Source organism: Pseudonaja textilis, chromosome 4 (assembly GCF_049901715.1).
Source record: "Pseudonaja textilis isolate UNSWEBS1 chromosome 4, rPseTex1.2, whole genome shotgun sequence".
NCBI classification, from domain to species: domain Eukaryota; kingdom Metazoa; phylum Chordata; class Lepidosauria; order Squamata; family Elapidae; genus Pseudonaja; species Pseudonaja textilis.
In genome coordinates this window covers 15340444-15359440 of record NC_141993.1, presented here as the reverse complement: position 1 = coordinate 15359440, position 18997 = coordinate 15340444, and the positions used below count along the sequence as shown (strand labels likewise).

The 18997-nt window shown below is 37.4% G+C and overlaps 1 protein-coding gene across 2 annotated transcripts in view; it reads right to left on the bottom strand.

Annotated features, from left to right (window-relative positions):
- TET1 (tet methylcytosine dioxygenase 1) overlaps positions 1 to 18997 on the bottom strand; it is a 90886-nt gene that overhangs the window by 37000 nt on the left and 34889 nt on the right. For both annotated transcript variants that reach the window (XM_087932302.1, XM_087932303.1), the window contains one exon: positions 1227 to 3753. In XM_087932302.1, coding sequence (XP_087788428.1) covers positions 1227 to 3753 — 2527 coding nt within the window. The remainder of the gene's footprint in view (positions 1 to 1226; positions 3754 to 18997) is intronic.

The following is an 18997-nucleotide window of genomic DNA, read 5'->3' as shown; positions in this document are numbered from 1 at the left end:
TGCATGAACATTCAGAAACAGCACTTAAATTCCTTAAATCAAATGGAGTCTCTTTGGCAATAAACAAGTAGTCCTCTACTTGTGACCATTCATTTGGAATGATGCTGCTGAAAAAGGTGATTTATGACTGGTCTTCAGACTTATGACGGCTGCAACAACCACATAGTCAAAATTTAGGCACTTGACAATATGCAGGTATTTATAGCAGTTGCACCTTCCGAGGGGGACTCCTGAGAAGCCCAGTCAATTCACTCCATGACTGTGACAATTTGCTTAACAACTGTGGCCATTGGCTTAATAATGGCAGCAAAAAGGTCATAAAATTGGATGTGACTCACTTAATGACCGCATCACTTAGCAACAGAAGTTCCAGCCCAATTGTGGCCATAAGTCAAGGACTTATCTGTAAAATGCTTCTATTAGATAAAACTCATTATTATGTAATTTTGGCATTGAAATGCCGGAATGGGATTAGCAACTGAGTCACACTTCAACATGAACAAAGAGACAGTACCAACACTATCAATATTGGTTATTAATTTAAAATTGGTAATACTGCCATATAATTCTGCAGGTAGTTGAATTTGTTACTTATCAAAAATACAGTTTTGATTCTTCCTTTCCCATTTAAAAATAAAATAAAATTAGACAGAGTATTATGTTGCCACTGGAATTCAATGTGTTGGCTAATAACATATAGTAAGAGACCTATGGATTAAGGCTTAACTTCAGCATTAATAAATGCTGTTAGTCACAATTTCTGCATAATTCTGAACAAAATAAAACAATTCCTTTCATTGTAAGTTGTGGAAAAGGAAGAAATATAGTTGGGAATTTTACCAGCTCTGATTTCACAAATTGATAAAGCTCAACATTAACAGCTTTTAAACAACATTAACAGCTTTTAAATTTGAAGAAAATTCAAGAAATCCAGATAGTCAAGAAGGTATCCGCGCAGAATCTGGATAAATGTTATGGAGTAAAAATCGTGAAATTTCTGCATGTATAAATATTTGCAAGTTTATGGGGATGTTCTGAGGAAAAGAAAGATTGTTAAAAGAAGAGAATATCTGTAGCTCAGGGTTGAACTGTGGAGTTCTTGGTGTTCTCTGAGCCTTTTTTTTTTTGCTTGCAGAAATTTCATTACCTGACTAGGCAACATGACCGGTACAGACAGAAAAGATTTCAAAATTCAACCATGCAAAAATAAACCACAGGACACTTACCCACACAGTCACAGGTTGGAAAATTACTCTGTCCTTTCTTTGAAGGTGTATCAATTAAATTCTTTGTAGGGGTATCTAAGAATGTCATGGGAGATTCAAGAAAACTACTGAGTGTATTCTTTGTTGGAGAACACCTTAAGTTCCCAGTACCCTGTTGCTTTTCAGTCTCTAAAGTTCTTAATGTTGGAAATGTAGCTTCACTTACATGCTCCACATTTCTAAGAGTGTGCATGGTATCCCCTGGCAAGCCATCGCCACCGTTACGAGAGAGCAGTTGCAGATTTTGATCCTTTTGTTCCACAGTGTCCTGTGGTTTAGCTTGGCTTTCCTCGCAGATGTCACCATCAGCTCTCTGACTGAAGATCTGAGGAAAAGGATGCAGCTGAGGGATATTCATGGTTTGTTGTACCTGAGAATTCTTGCCTTTTTCTGTAAACATCTGCCCGTTTTCACTTGCTTGTTTTATGCAAAAGTCTGTTTTTAACTGAGGAACAGTCAGCAGATTACTAGAAAGCGGGGCTCCATGTTGAAGAGCCCCTGTGACCCCACTCTGGCTGCTGGCGCCTTGTGCATCGCTAAAGCAGGTTGTTTTGAGGGGCTCTGGCACCATTTCACAGCCTAATGGCTTGTTTCTTATTTTGCCTTGTATTGAAGCCGGTAAAGGCCGATGGAATATTATCTGAGTTTTGGGAAGAAATAATACCGCTGGTTTTTGCTGGGATGACAAAGCACTCCGATTCCGCGCCTTCTGTCCTTTGGTTTTGGAAGATTTTTTCCCCAAGGCTGACAGCTTTGCATCTTGTGACACAATGCGCCCAAGCCTGCGCAGTTTGGAAGGTTTTTTCTGTATGTCCTGCAATTCACTGTACTGGCATTCTTGTTGTAGCTGACTTGGTTGGTCTAGTGCTACTTGAGGTTTCTTCTTCAATCTTTTGGCCCTCGGCACCGATTTCTCATTCTTCCGAGGGGGCTGCCTTTGCTTGACTAACAAGGAGCTGTAATTGTTTCTCCCAAATACCGATTGTTTCTTCTGTAATAGGCACTGATCCTGCTTATTTTTGGATTGCATATCAGGTGGTAATCGACCGAGAAGGGTTGTCGTTGTCTTCGGATTGGGGCTGGTTCTGCTTGATTCAATTATTGCTGCGAGTTGAGTTAACTGGGTGGCTACCTCTTCTTCATCTTGGCTGTGAACCCCACCCTTAAATACAGAACTGCTTTTTAAATTCAGGTTGTGAACAGCCTTTCCTTCCCATTTGCCAAGCGTCTCTCCTCTGTTCCACCACTGTCTGACGGTACTTGAGTTTTTGGAACATGGCCCGAGAGAAGTTTTATGATGAAGAGGGCATTTCTTGGTAGCAATACCTGAATTTCCACCAGACACTAAAGCAGAGAAAGGTCTGGTGTCTTTTGAGGTGCAATGCAACCTACGCAGTAAGTTAGAGGGACCTGAAGATTTACCGGGGAACTCAGAAATAGCACCTTGAGCCTTGTGGAACAGACCCTTAGGGTGGATTCTCCTCTGTGAGGCAGGATGAGGAAAAAGCTGCGGGTCCTTTTGTGGGCAAGTCCCTTTTATTACTTTCAGTGCAGATGATTTTAAGGGACATGGGCTATCCTTTTTGTAACTGTTCAGCAAATGCGACGTTTGCTGCTCTACACCTTCTGGTTTAGCTGGTGAAGAATGGCCTAAAGGGGCCTCTGACAAACGCGTTAATGCCTCAATAGCTACCACCTGTTCCACAGTTAAATTTCTATTTTTAATCAGAGATAAAAAAGTTGACTGAAGTTGCAAATCTTCAGGTTGGGAATCCTTACTAGGAATATCTGAAGCACCATCATCAAGACAAGCACCCTTTTCAAGCACTGGAGTACAGGGTGGCTTGTCCTGCAAGTGTAAAAGTGAAATGGTTTGCAATAGCGAGTTTTCGGCTTCCTGAATGGCATTTGGGTTTTCTGTCTGGTGGCTTACAACGCAGTCCTTCTTTTCTGGAATAGCACCATATGTTCCAGTTGCCAAAGGGTAGATGCTGTTCAGCTGAGCCGCTTCACTCCAGGAGGCACTGGAGTTACTGTGATTGCAGCTGTTGGCCAGCTTTGCAGTAGTATTCACATCTGCTTTTTTCAGTGTGCTCACATCTGATTTCAATGATGTGTCACATTCTGCTGGTGAATGCGGTAAGATTTTAATGCCATTTCTAGCTGTATGTGCAAATAACTTGGGGGCCTCATCTATTATGCTGGAAGAATAAACCAGTTTTGCGTCCTTTTCAAAATGTGTTAAGTTCTCATCCCTGGTTTCAGCGTTACAGACATCTCCATTCACATGGATATTAAGTGATGGATTTTCATTCGGCACCCACTTCTCTGTTTCTAAGCCGGCCATACTTCCTTTTTCATGTGTCTGCACATCTTCCCAGGGCAGTGAGTAGTTTGCTTTCAACTTGTATTTTTCACCATGGCCATATGCAACATATTCCAGAAGCTCTGCTCTGCAGCCATTTACTAGTTTGCTTTTCAGATCTCCCTGCAAAACAGTACAAACACATTTTAACAAATGCTGTTCACCATGAGATTTCATAAACACTAGTAGTTCTCATGGACAATACAGTGCAGAAAAAGTGGCAATATCGTAAGAAAGTTTACAATGATTACCTGACCAGATGTATTTCAAAATAAGTGCTACCCAAGAGCAGATTCTAGAACAAGGTACCAACTGTTTCATTGATTAATTTATATTAAAATCAATAGGTTGTACAAAAAGTAACCAAAATAATGACTACCAAAGATTTGTTTGTTTTGTATTTAAAAAGAGACAATACAATAACAACAATTTCAAATAAAAGAAAGAGATGTTTGGTCTAGTAGTTAAGGTACCAGGCTAGAAACTGGGAAACAGTGAACTCTAATCACTTTGAGTTATTTATTTTTAAAAAATGTAAACATAGGAAATGAATGAATGAATGAATGAATGAACAAATGAATATACACTTGTCTTTTACTTTTTTTTCATGGAAAACGCTTAGCTAAATGTGTATCTTTAGGTTGACCTGGTAGCCCACGATCTGAGGAAAACAACAATTCGGAAACACCAAGTCAGAAAATGCAAAAAAACCCAAAAGACGGAATACTTATAACTTAGTTCAAATAGAAAACATTGCAGAAATGTTTTCAGAAGCAAGAATAAATCTTTTGAATTGAACCAAGAAGTTAGTAATTGACAGTTTGATGCTATGGGTTTTTATTTTTGTTTGCTACTTTTGCCAGTTATGAAAAGAAAAACCCTGAATGATGCTTCAAACAAGGACAAAAGTTTGTCAGAATGAACTGGATGTATTATTTCCATAATGTTAAGCTGCAATTATAAGTAACTCAACCATGACCTTGGAAAGAATGCCATTTCATAAACTGGTAATGACCTGGCAACATTAAAATATTGGCTTACAGAATGTTTCTTTTGGTTTTCCATGTTATGTGCCCTCAAAACCACAACAAGGGAAATAAATGTGTGTGTGTGTGTGTGTGTGTGTGTGTGTGTGTGAGAGAGAGAGAGAGAGAGAGAGAGAGAGAGAGAGAGAGAGAGAGAGAGTTCTATGAATTAAATTCTGCAGATTATGAAGAGTTAGTTATTTTGTAAGCACTTTGGGTCTGAGTGCCATCAGAATAAAAGTAACTGAAACTTCTGAGGCTAATTTGAGTCGCAACATGCCAAGTCTATGAATGAAAGCCAACAAGACCACCAAAAATCCCAACATGTGTATATAGCAGGAGAGTCAGGGGTCAAAACTATTGTGCAGATGGCCCTAGATTCAGCTCCAATTCCTAATGCAACTCAGGTTAATAATCACTGAAACTATACCAGTTCTCTCAAAAAAGACTACATATTTGGCCCCATTAAAGTACCCTTTCAGTTTATAGTCTAGTGGTTGACTTCAATTTCTAGTACTTCTGTCTGAGCATATCAACAATACTGTTAATGGAGTCATTCAGTTCAAAAGTTGATATTGTCTCAGGTCTAACCTGAACGGCTTCTGCAAGTGAAACAAGATTTGCAAGAAAGAAGACAAATAAAACCAGACAAACCATAATTCTACAACAATCCTGGTTTCTTATTCCGTGAAAATTGGCCCAATGCATAAAACAGAGGCGGCTATACAACAGTAGTCAGGTAAAAAATTATGAGTATTCATTTTATATGCAACAGCTGCCTGGTCTGTATTATAAAAAGCATTGATGGCCATATTAGTGTTGTCCTTGGTCAACACATTTAGACAGATGGATTTAGAACAGCTAGCGAGAAAGCTTCATGTACAACATGTACAACTCAATCTCACTTTGATTAACAACTTTCAATATACAAATGTTTGTATGCTTAACAGCTTTTAATTGTGTCTACTTTCTTCAGCACATACGTATCTTCCTGAATTTCCAAATGAACACGTATTGTCCATTCACAGAAGGCAATAGAAAAGGTGGAGGTTTAACACAGATACAGTTTTGTAAAAACTCTCCAAATACCTTTCAAATTATTTATTACGCCCGCCAGTGATATTAATGGCAATTAAAAGATAGATGAGAACTTTTCATCAGAAACTGTACCTAAATTCTGTAACAGCTATCATAGGAGAGGTGAAGTCCATAAGGTCCAGAGACCTTAAGAGAATAGGCTAGATATATAGACTACAAGGTATATAAGATAAATGTAACTATAGACAGACACAAAAGATACTGTGGATTTATAGAAATAAAATGTATATGTTAAGATATATAAAATGTATATTTGTCGATGCCGAACCATTGTCAAAACTGTATATGAGATTTGTATTTGTGGAAAATATAATAAAAATCTATTTTTTTTAAAAAAAGAGAGAGAGATGAAGTCTAAACTAGAAAGCTAACTTTCTCAATCCAGGTAGAACTACCATATTTTTTGGAGTATAAGGTACACTTTTTCCACCCACAAAAGTGGGTGGAAAGTCTGTGCATCTTATACAATGAATGTTGCTGAAGCCCCCCGCCCCCTCCGCTCTGACCTCTGCCTCCCAGCAATTTGCCTCCTTGCAGCAAACAGCCTGAGTAGCATAAGCAGCTGACGGTCAATTGTGTCTCCCCGAGGGATCAGTTGTTTCAGGATGCAGGGATTGCCATTGCGTATTGCCGGCTCCGCTGGCCCCATTTTCAGCCTCCATGCACCCGTTTTTGTTCTTTTAATGCCCCATTTGCCCCCATTCCGATCCCCGCCGGATGGAATGGGCTGAAAACAGGGCGTGGGGAGGCTGAAAACGGGATGCGGAGACCAAAAATGGGGCGTATGGAGGTGGCAACAGGCTAGGGCAATCCCTGCAGCCTGAAACAGCTGATCATCTAGGAGGCAGATCCAACCAACAATCAGGTGCTAATCAGGCTGTTGCAAAACTGAAACAGGCTGTTCGCTGTTGGCTACAAAGAGGCAAACTGTTTGAAGGCAGAGGCAGATTTTTTTTTTCTTGTTTTCCTACTCAAAAGCTAGGTGCTTCTTATACTTCGATGTGTCTTATACTCTGAAAAATACAGTAGATAGAAGTGAATGCAAAATTATGTTATGCCTGGAATTTTGCAGGAAGCACCTGCAGTGGACATTTATTTTTACGGGAATGGGATTACTTTTATGAAAATTTCCCATTTTTTCCCCCAGCAAAACTGTTGTAAAAAGTGTTCGTGTGACTGCAGGATGTGACAAATGGCTGTAAATGCAGCCTGGCCGCTGTGTGCCCAAAGTGTGGTCACATGACCATGAAGACCATCAGAACTTTGAAACCATTTTGTAAGCACCCCCAGGGAGATTCCGTTGTAACTTTGAATGGTCGCTAAGCAAGCAGCTGTAAATCGATGACTAACTATACATAGAAAAGTAAACCTACTTCCCTTTTTAAAACATTATTGGGTCCCAGTTAAAGCTCTGGCCCACAAACGTATCATTCCTAACACAGACTTCTGTAAACTTCTCTCTTCTTCGGTTGTCATCTTGGTCCCCTTCTTATCAAACATCCCTTAAAAACCCTAAGCTAGGTTTCTGTCCACTCCTGGATTCAAAACCCACCCCTGTTCTTATCATTAACCCTTCTCATGAGCTTGAAGAATGTTTATTTCAGAACAGAACAGAACAGAACAACAGAGTTGGAAGGGATCTTATAAGGTCATCTAGTCCAACCCCCAGGCCAAGCAGGAGACCCGGGTTGGTGAACGAACCTATGCCATGCGTGCCGGAAGTGGCATGCAGAGCCATTTCTTCTGGCACGCGAGAGGTCACCAGGAAGAGCCACACTGCGCATGTCGGGTATCTGGCGCACATATGCAGGGGGGAAGTGGGGGGGTGCACGGGAGACGCGTGTGCATCACAGGGACATGCTGTGCACAAGGGGGGAATCGTGCGCACATGTGCAGACACGAGGCCCGCAATATCCTCTCATGCACGCATGTGCAAAGACGAGGGGGAATCACGCACCCATGCAGAAAGATGTGCGGTGCATGAGGGAGGTGTGTGCACATGCACAGACACACAGCGCACGAGGGGAGGTTGCATGCACATGGGGGGGCAGCATACATTGCCTTCTGGATGCTGGTATGCAAGCACGCGAGCGTAAGCAAGCAAGCACAAAATTATCGGCATGAGAACCGAAAAAGGTTAGCTACCACTGCCCTAAACCATTTGCCAATATGGGTGTCCTTCTCTCTTCCAGCACCAAGTCCCTGCCCAGATCAGCCTTCTTCTCTCTTCTTACTGCGCTATATGTTTGGAACTCTCTCCCGGAATATCTGAAAAAACCTACCTCCTTATTTCTTACCAAAAAATAAATAAAAATAAAATCCCGCTATGTGAGTCTTCTGCCACAATTATCTTGTTCCCATATTCTACTGAAAGTAAGCTTTAGCATATACTCATTTAAAGAAAGCATTCTTATTCTCTTTCAACCCATAATATGGGCTTGGGCAACAAGCCTACTGTTACAACCAATGCAACAATAGTCAACTGATCTGAAAAAAGTGAATTCTGTACTTGTTGGAAAATGCAAGGATGAAAAAAAAATCTTATTTATGTTGTATTTTTGCCCTTGTCAGTACTTTCTTTTCCATAAATTAAATTTCACAAATAATATGTCTTCAATATAATTAGTATATTATTACATTGTTCTCATTCTGCTTATATATAAATATCCCATACTTTAAATTACCATTAATACAAGAAGAAAATTAGTCAGAATATCCCAGCATTTCTTTAAACAGTTCTGGTTTTTGCTCGTATATTGCTTGTATTTATAGACCTCAAAATAGGGCATGCAGGATTTTTTTCCTCAAATTTGTTTGGCAAACAAAGAAACGGAGAATTAAATATAAATTATTTCAAGATGCTAAATAAAGAAGGCAGGATTACCATATTTGAAATTGTACTTTGCAGATTGTTGTTTAGTGTAGATGAAAGAATGGCTGACTTTGAAAAATAGGGGGTCATTAGAATTGGAAGGACATGCTTAAAATTTGGATAGCAATGTTATCTGTAGAATGAAAAAGTTAAGAATGTAAATTTTAAAAATCATTTTATTATATGTGATATATTTAAGATATAAAACAAGGGCTTTTTTTCCCTAATATACTTTTATTGTTATCACCTCAGGAAGCATTTTTAAAAGAGGATACTTAAACAAAATTGGTTAATTTATGTGGATGTACTGTTTTTCTCTGGAGAATTTAAGTTAAAAACAAGAGAACAAGAACTATGATTTTGAAATTGGTAAAAAATATGATGTGGAATTGTGCACAAATGATGTTCATATTATTGCCAAGATCTATATATACATTTTTACTGAAAATGGAAACAGGGTGAATAAGTTAAAGTGTATAAGAATATTATTTTGGATATAACATATTGTTAGGTCAATGGGAAAGTATATGGAAGGATTGACATTTACTTTGAACTTTAATCTTAAAGATTACTTTTATAAAATTATGTATTGCTGATATCTGACATCAGGTGCTGTCAAAAATGGAAATTTCAAATATTTGTTGGAAATGTAACTAATCTGAAGGTATATTTTTTCATTTTTGGTGGAAATGTAACAAAGCTAGAAAACGTTGGGACCAAATATGTATTTTGATTTGAAAAAATTACAATTGAAACTAGAGGTTTTTCTTTGGGGGTTAAAGAACAAGCTAATTGAGAGAACTTATGGAACTTTATATATGATAACAGCAGAACTTTTATATGTGTAAAGATAGGATTTACAAGTACAGGCAATTCTTGATTTACAACAGTTTGTTTAGTAACCATTCAAAATTATAATGGCACTGGAAAAGTGACTTATGTCTGTTTTTTACAGTTACAACTGCTGCAGCATCCCTATGGTCATGATTAACATTCAGATGCATGGCAAATTACTCACATTTATGAAGGTTGCAGTAATGTAATCATCTTTTGGTATCTTCTCAAAAGTCACTCGGGAAAGTCGTTCATCTAATTCACCTAACAATTGTGCTACTAACTGTAACAACTGTGGGAGATTCACTTCACAACCTGTGGCCAGAAAGGCTGTAAAATGAGGCAAAACCCACTTAACAATTGTCTCATTTAGCAACAGAAATTTGGGGTTCAATTTTGGTCATAAGTCGAGAACCACCTGTATCTACAATGGGAAAATGGATGATTAAACTGATGGGAATGATGGAAATGACAAAATTGATAGCTTTGATTAAAAATAAAATTTTGACTAATTTTAATTCTACTTGGAAACTATTCTTTGATTTTTGTGAGGAATTGAGAGAAATGAAATTTTGATTTGGCGATTTGAGGATTAGAAATACATGGGTTTGTAAAAGTAACATAGGCTATTGTTACGTTTAACGTATTTTTTTTATCTATATCTGTGTCAAAGCATGCTGAAAGCCTTGCTCTTTTCTTCTTTCCCTTTTTTCTGCATCTTTATCTTGCTTTTTTTCTGACCTTTTTTCCTATTTTCTTTTTCTGGACATTTTGCTGTGTAAGCTGCAAGATCAATTTAACACTATACTATGAAAAGTAAGCTATATGTTTTCTTTACGGTCTTCTTTATCTCTACAGTTAAGCTTTGCAACCCGTTTTTTTAAAATAACAACAATAGAAAGGTTGAGGGTAATATTGATTCATTCATTTTATCATATTCTCAACCGCTTGCTTTCCAGTTTGTTCCAAGAAATACATACTTTCAAGAACGAATCTTCTCTATGTAGCCCTGTAATTTGATTTCTGCATTTCATTAGCTGTTTTATACAAGTCTGATGAATTCCTTGAACATGGGGAAACTCTCTCTTTCTCCAGCATGTGGGCACACAAAACAGTCACATTATGCAAGAGAAAAGCAATTCAAACAATTATAGTTAAGGTGGTAGTCATTAACTAGAAAGATTATTACCAATTTACAACACCTACTGATGATCTTCAGAGTGGTGGATGATAGGACATCTAACTGCAGAAGCTGTATAATGCTCCATATATTTTATAATACAGGCCTATTAAGTAATTCTGCAGGATTTAAAGATGCATATTTGACCATTTAGATATCTTTTGCCATAATCTTCACCAAGCTTTCTTTTTATTGCAATTATAATCCCATTTTATATTGTTTTATAATTAAATATTCGTCAAGCAGTTGTTCTGCTTCCTGCACTGGCTGCCTGGTGCAGAAGATAACCATATATTCTAGAAAGAAAGGTTAATTTTAGGATACAAGTCCAAGTTCATCTGAAACAGTCCTATTTTTTATATATATATTTCCATCTGACCCGCTCCATAAGTTTCACTTAAAAACACTGGGCCCAAAATTAATATATAAAAAATTAATTGCACACACAAAAAGTGCAATTTTAAAATGTTGGAGAGAGATGCAAACCTATGCCCTCTTCACATTTTAAATTCATGGGAACAACTACTTTTCATTACAAAGGTGGCAGAAGAAATTGAGTAAAATAAGAGCTCATATTAGTTTCAATCAATCATTCAATCAATTGTATTATATATTTGGTCAAAGACCAGCAAAATTGAAAAGAACGAACAAAAACAGACTGAAGTAAATAAATATGATAATATACTAACAGCTAGCCAAAAAAAAATCACTTTGACTGATCATCTTACATTCTGATCCTAATGTCAGGATAAACACCATTTCGTTTCAAACTTTTAATCCATTCAAAACTCTTAGAAAAACTTAACCATCATTTAAATATTTAGGGGCATAACTGCAACTCTTGGGGAACCTTTCTATATTCATACAAATAATTATTTGACTCATAGTTCTACTCAAGATAATCTCTTGATTTATATCATAAATCAACAGGTAAATATCATATAAATTCTACTACTAAACTTACTGCTTTTATTAGTCCACATTTCCTTTTCTGTGTCCATTATTTCTACACAGATTTTTAAAATTATGCCTTTTATACGTTAAAAAAAACCCTTAAAATGACATATATAGCTTCAGAGAACATACAAATTTATTCTGCTCTTGAACTGAGATGTCAATGCCTGGGGGAGAGAGAACACTCACAGGGGAAAAACATTCCAGGCCTTTCAATGCTGCATGATTGGGGGAAACTCACTGTTTTTTCATGCCTATTTATATTTTCTAAGTACTATATATATTACTTATATTTACTCTTTATATAAGTTGTATTTTTATCTTCCTGAGAAATTCTGAGAATTTGATGTTCCAGTCAAAAATGCATCTTGATGTATACACAGAATGTTTCCAGCGCTCTCTCACTTGCTTGCTCCCTCCCCCTCGTGTACAAATTCAAGATTCTATGCACCATGCAATCAAAGCACAATTATTTTTGAATGTACATCACTACATTATCCTGATTGAAAATTCTCCAACATGAACAAAAGGCTTTATAAACTGAATGTTTTCTTTTTAATGCTATTGGATAAGAAACAGAGATAAATAAAAAGACACTGCCTTTCAGGTATGTTTAAATTACTTCTGTTTTTACAGCCTTCACTGGATGCCTCTAATATCTTCATATCAAAAATAAATTTGGTAGAAACACACCATTAATAGATCACAACATCATAGAGTAAGTATATTCAACATAAACTATGATTTTAATGTTTTTTGGAAACATGATCTGAAATATAAAATATATTTCTGGCAAGAAATGAAAATTAGGTATGGTAGATATTGTGTTGAAGAAGTCCTGAAAACCTAATGCAAATCAGTCACAATAGGAAGCATTTTTAAAATAATAAAAATTTGGATAAATGTTACAAGTACATTGAGAATTGGATTCTTGTAGAATTTTAGCAAAGTAGATACTTACCTAATTAATCATGTTATTACAGCAGCAAGACTATTGCTTGCCCAAACTTGGAAGTCAAAAGATATTCCAAATGACGATGCAATAATAGATAAGATTTTTCAATGCACTGAACTAGACAGTGTAACATTGGAATTGAAAGAACAAGATGTATCAGAATACTATAAAGTATGGAACAATTTCTATATGAAAGGAAGTCTATAAAATGTAAATTAGAATTTAAAGATGTAACTGAACATGAAGTATAATGATTAAGATATAAAACGACACAAAGACCAAATGTAAAAATATATATGAATATAAATGCACATATTGCTTAATGGTTCTTTCTAGTATAATAATGTAAACATTGATATGTAAGTCAAAGAAAGTCCACCGTGTTCAAGATTTTTTAAATGTTTATTTTCAATAAAAATTTCATTAAAAAAAAAGAGAGAGATAATTGGGTTCTTGCATTTCTAAAGCTGTATATCCAATCATAAGACCTGGACAAGTTAAAGCATTTTTGCTCATCCAAACAAATTTCAATGAAGGCTAATTTATTACTATTTTTTCATTTAAGAAAATTTATATGGCCGTCCAACTCACTTTCAGTGACTCCAGGTTACTTTACAAGGATAAAAACCCAATATAAAAACAATTAAAAAACAATAACCCTCTCACCCCCATCTCCCTGGTGACAATCAAATGAGCCATTTGATGAGTTCCATCCCACTCTGGGTCTCCAAGCCAGTTGGCAAAACTATGTCTTCAGGGCCTTGTCAGAGAGTATCAAAGTGGAGACCAATCTTATCTCCATGGGGATGATGCTTCCACAGGGAGGGAGCCACCATAGAGAAGACACTTCTTGGTCCTGCTAGATGGAAAACATTCCCTGCCTCTAAGCTTAAGTCCTTCAAATAACCTGGTCCCAGGCCATGTATGGCTTTGAAGTTGACAAGCAGCACCTAGAATTGGACCCGGAAACAAACTGGCAGCCAATTAATTCATTTGAAATAGTTCTCTTGTTAAGCTTAAAATTTGTAGGAATTTCTATTACTCTTTCCTAACCAGCTCAGAGATTTTTGATCAAAGAAATCTGGCACACATCTGTTGACATTTCTCTATCTACAATTTTAAACAGTCTCCTCTTGGAAAGGCAAACCAAAGAAATTACAATTCATTTGTCCACCAGGGGGCAAAGCCATATTGATAGTATCTTCCTTTGGTCAAAACTGTTTCATTTTAAGCATTTTTGAGATTATTCTTGCAATTTTTATGAAAGAAAAGACACATTCAAGTAAAGGTCAGTTTGAGGTGACTAATTCATACTGTTCTCTTGGCAGGGGAAGAAAATAGTTTGCCATTTATTTATTTTCTGGGATGCCTTTTCAACTTCCTAATTTAATTTACGTTCCTGGGATTTCCTTGTGCCCTGTCCAAGAATTGACAAAATCCAAGTTTACTTAGCTTTTTAGATCAGCTAAGATTGGCTGGGTATTGCCAACTAGCAAGGCAGGTAATTTATAATGGTGGCCAGGTTGCTCTTCCAACAAACCAAATATTCCAATCTGTTCTTCCTCCATGAGAAGTTCAAATTACATTCCTGGGGTGGAACAAGGGCAGTGGTATTCAAAAAATATGTAATAGAAAACTGAACGTACACTCTGCGTTCATTTAATAGACTGGGGGAAGGGGGCATAAAATCATCTTAAAGAAAATCAACTACCACCAGCACAGCATCTAGGCTTTATTCTTAACCCATAACAAAGTCCAATGAAACTGTCCCAAGGACCCTGTGAGGATGACACAGACCAGCCAGCTTCACACCGAGAAGCCTGGCACGGGGACAAGTCTAGTACAGGGAAGAAACATGGGCCTTGACATCAACTTTAATGTAACGTGCCACACCAGTCACAGAGAAGATAATTTGTCAGTTTAGATCCTCCAGAACTCGGCTGGCCGGCTGGCTGGCTGTTGTGGTCACTGAGGAGTTTTTCCTCTCACAGAAGGAAGAACATAGATAGGCACAGTGGTTGTGATGCTGGGGAAAGAGAAGATAAGGGAAGCCCTGTCAAAGTACTCTGTCCCATGTTTCACTTAGCAGTGCAGTTAAGCTCCTTCCACAGCCTGTGCTAGCATTTGAAGTCAAAAGGATGTTTTTTGCACAGAGCACTTCATGTACGGGTTCATTCAGATCACTACTGCAGCTTCAAGGCTTGTGGGCAGAAAGCGAAGTACATGTTTTATTTTATAAGTTAGTGTTATTTATCAAAGAGCTGAAAGACTGTCATTCAAGTGGAAAATGAAGAACTACCAATTAAAATTTGAGAGGGAGAAAGAGACAGACACACACAGAGAACACCAACGAATAATAGTTACATAGTTCTAATCTTATGTTGTTTTCCCACCTATGTACTTTATTGTACAGAAGCCAGCCATTTTTCAACAGGAAGTGATTGACATCTTACTTTGTTATTGAAACTGTCTGCTCTGATTTCCCCTCAGAGATTAGTCCCTCCATCTTCCTAGTTCTCCCTATCAGTTGGATGAAGGGATTATTCAAAATTGGATGAATTGGTTGAGGTTACCTCTCAAAAGTACTAAAAATGGATGTAGCTGTCAAATTCCAATGCCCGTGCTTGGTACAGAACAATTGCTGATATAGTGGCAACTACTGCTGAATCTTGGATCACGATAACACAAGAGGCTAATACTTGTAGCAGTTTCTGTCCTAACTGCTGGACAATCAAGTTTATTATCTTTGTTAACTGGTCCAACTGGCTCACCGCTAATTTCTACTACTGAAGCAAGGCACTGGTGACTCAAATGATCTGACAAAGCAGTGGCTAGGGAATCTGTGGTCATTTACTCTTCAAGTCAGAGCACAGCTATACAGTTTACTTTATATAAGATAAGTACCATAGATTGCAGGACTTCACAATAATGAAGTTCTTAGTCCAGAAACTGAATCAATCACTTAGGCAGCTGACTGAAGACTTCAAGAACACATCACGGCTGGCTTTTATTGCAGACATGAAAGAAGTCACCCAAAGAATATCCGTTGGCAGGATTCAAGATATGTGTGCTGGTATCTCAGTGTGTGGATGTTTGGGTGTGAATCAAAGGGGAAGAGAGTGTCATGCCCCTGTCAGAGTCTGAATCCAAGGAGGAAGAAGAACAGCTGACAGGGAGTGGGAGTGTGGCTCTGTTGGCTGTGGAGGAAATTGGGGAAGGGCAAAGGCCGGCTGGGCAGAGTAGGGAAGAGGTAGAATAAGGGAGAGGGAGTTCAGAGAAAGACCCAGGCCCACCCCCTCTTCATCCTAGGGCACGCAGGGAGGAATGGAGAAGAGAGCAACCTGGGTTGCGTGGCTTATGGGGGAGGAAAGGGCCTTGATTCCCTTCATTAGCCACACCTGGGAATGAGAGTTTAAAAGAAATTCATGCTGAATGCAGCAGCTGCTGGGAACAAACTTGAGTTTATCTTGTGTTGACTTTAGTTATCTGTGTTCCGGGCGTCTTCCCAACCATGTGAGTTACTGCCGTACCTTCACGTCTGGAATTCTTGCTCCTGCCCTGCTGGACTAATTACCTCATTTTGCCTTGATTGTACTTATAGTTACAGTTTTTGTTGATCACGTTTTGGACTTGATTCTCTGCAACCAAAGGCTGTTCCTGGGAGAGTTCTTCTCCAGCCAGAAGGTAAACAGGACATTGGGAGCAAAGTTGGAGCTAATAAGGGTACTTTAATGGGGCCTACTGATTATCTGACTATTTTGCCTTTGTGCCACGCCCCGGGTCATCACAGAGAGACAGACCTACTGACTAACCTATGGTTGAAATCCTAGGGCTTTTTCTCACCTTTTTCAAAACAATGAATTTTAGCCATACTTTTCAATGCCCTGAAAGTTCATTTCTAACCAGTTCATATCTGCCCAGTCATTTGTTTAACTTTGTCTGTTCTGATAACTTCGGTTCTTCTTATCTTATTATAACATAAAACGTTTGTAGATTGCAGCTCATTTCATTAGATACATTTTGTTTTTCCCGCAATAGATCAACATAGCTACTTTCTTGGAAATTAAATTAAAATTACTATGGTAAAAGCCTTATATCACAAACAACTTGCTTCTTATTAATATGGAGGTAGGAGAGATTAACCAAAGGGGTAACTGAGCTCTCATTAGGATTATTGAACAGAGAATTTGAGGTAGTGGCATTATCAAGGCAAAAATGGATACAAATGCAAGAGGAATAAAAAGTCAATCAAAAATAAAGAACATGGTCCCGAGGCTTTGAAGATACTGTATTGCTGATCTAAAAAGTAGACTCCATAAAACACACTGTAATTTAATGATATTACTATGCTCATCATCAGTAAGATAAGAAAACACCTGCTATGATCATGGTTCAATATTAAATGAAAATTAACCTGAAATAAACTTATTAAGTATTATATGTGGTATCAACTTATTATAAAAGCTTTATCCATCTCAGTACATAGGAATAGCTACATTAGTTACATTAGGCAGCAAGACTGCATTTATTAGGAATTATGATATATTAGGTTTTCTTAGTTACTGATTTACATCACAATGCAAATAAGAATGTAGGTTATTTAAATAAAACCCACCCTACTTAAAAATTCAAAATTACTGAATCCTATAAAAGTACTTTATATCATGTAAACTTAAGTATTACTTCAATAAACTTCAACAAATTACTGCTTTTTAAATTTTTATTTGCTGCTATTGCTATTAGTGCTTTTAGATAGTTAACAGATATTCATATACAATATGAATATGAATAGTAAATTACCAAAATCTAAGTTACAAAACTATTTAAAAAAAAAACTTCATAAGAACTTTTTAAAACAGAAAGTTTAAAGCCAGTTGAGTGCTAGCTTCAAATTCCAGCACCAAATTCCACCAAAATCTAAAAAATAGATTTTAGCTGCTGCTGTTAAGCAGATGTGTGGTACCCCACTGAACATCTAAATGTTAAGACAGATCACACAGATGTAGACATTCTTGCAAAACAAGACCCAAATTACAGAAGTCTTCCCACATCATAAGAAGTGAAGACTTGAACTATTCCTGGAAACTATCAGTGCAACCAATCCAGGGATGTGACATCTTACAAAAGTACTTATTCACCATCTAAACTATTACATTTTAAGGTTGGGTACTATTAGAATACTAATGGCACTTAGCACAAAATCCATACATGATTCTTCTCATTTCCTAAATAATAATGCCCCTTACAGAATAATTCCCAAAGGGCCAAGCAAAACTTTTCATTATTCAAATGAATAAAAAAGCAACACTAAAAGCAGTGCCGTGTCTATTTTCCTCAAGCATCTAAAAAAATATTACAATCAATAGAATAAAAAACCATTTAAGAAATCAAAGATGACAACTGGGTCAAAATTCCCCTATCTCTTTCTTAATACAGATCATCCATCACACAATGAAGCTATTTAGAAGGGAGTTTGAAGCTAGATTGAATTTCTGGAGTTCCTGGAGAACAGAATTAGTGTTTTTTTCCACCAGCTTGGCTAAATAGGGATTACCAGACATTTGCTTATGTTCATATTCTAGAATGCATTGTAAGAACTCAAGCCTTGTGCTAAGGTTAGGGTTCAACTCAATTATTGCCCAATTATTAACATTTCTTTCCACCTGGCTACTGCAAGAACACTGGATTGCAGCCTCTATGCATAATAAGACTAATCTAACAATATCAATTGTGCGTTCATCCATTTATCCTATTATTTGTTTGTTTGCCTGTATTCTGCCTTCGTTGTTTTTACAAATAATTTAAGGCAACAAACACACCCAAAACACCTTCTTCTTCCTATTCTCCCTCAACAACAACCCTGTGAGGCGAATTGGGCTGAGAGAGAATGACTGGCCCAAGGTCAACCAGCTGGCTTTCATGGCTTAAGTGGGACTGGAACTCACGGACTCACGATTTCTAGCCTGGTGTCTTAACCACTAGACCAAAATTTAATTTTAAGACACCCTACTTATTATCAGGGGAATGTCAACTAACAGAAGACATTCTATCAGACTGACATTGCTACTGTAGAAGCTGCAATGAGTAGATCATGACCTGTGTGTTTGAATACCTGCTTTTCCAGTAGTTCCAAGCACTTATTCTAAATGGAATGGAGTCAACAAGCAAAGTAGAATCACTGCAAAATATTATGTTCAGCCATGAGCTCACGGCTCCAATTACTATGTAACAGGGAAACCAAAGAGATTAATTTGTCTAATTATTCATAATGGTTGTCATGCACAAAGCCTCAGTCACTAATAATATCGTACAAGGCCCACCAATCCCACAACTTGAGATCAAATATTGCAAACAATGCAATATTACACTAGCAAGCAGATACAGGAAACAAAAGCATGGGAACCAGAAGCAGGAACTCCTTCTTAAGGAGCATGGGATTAATTTATTCA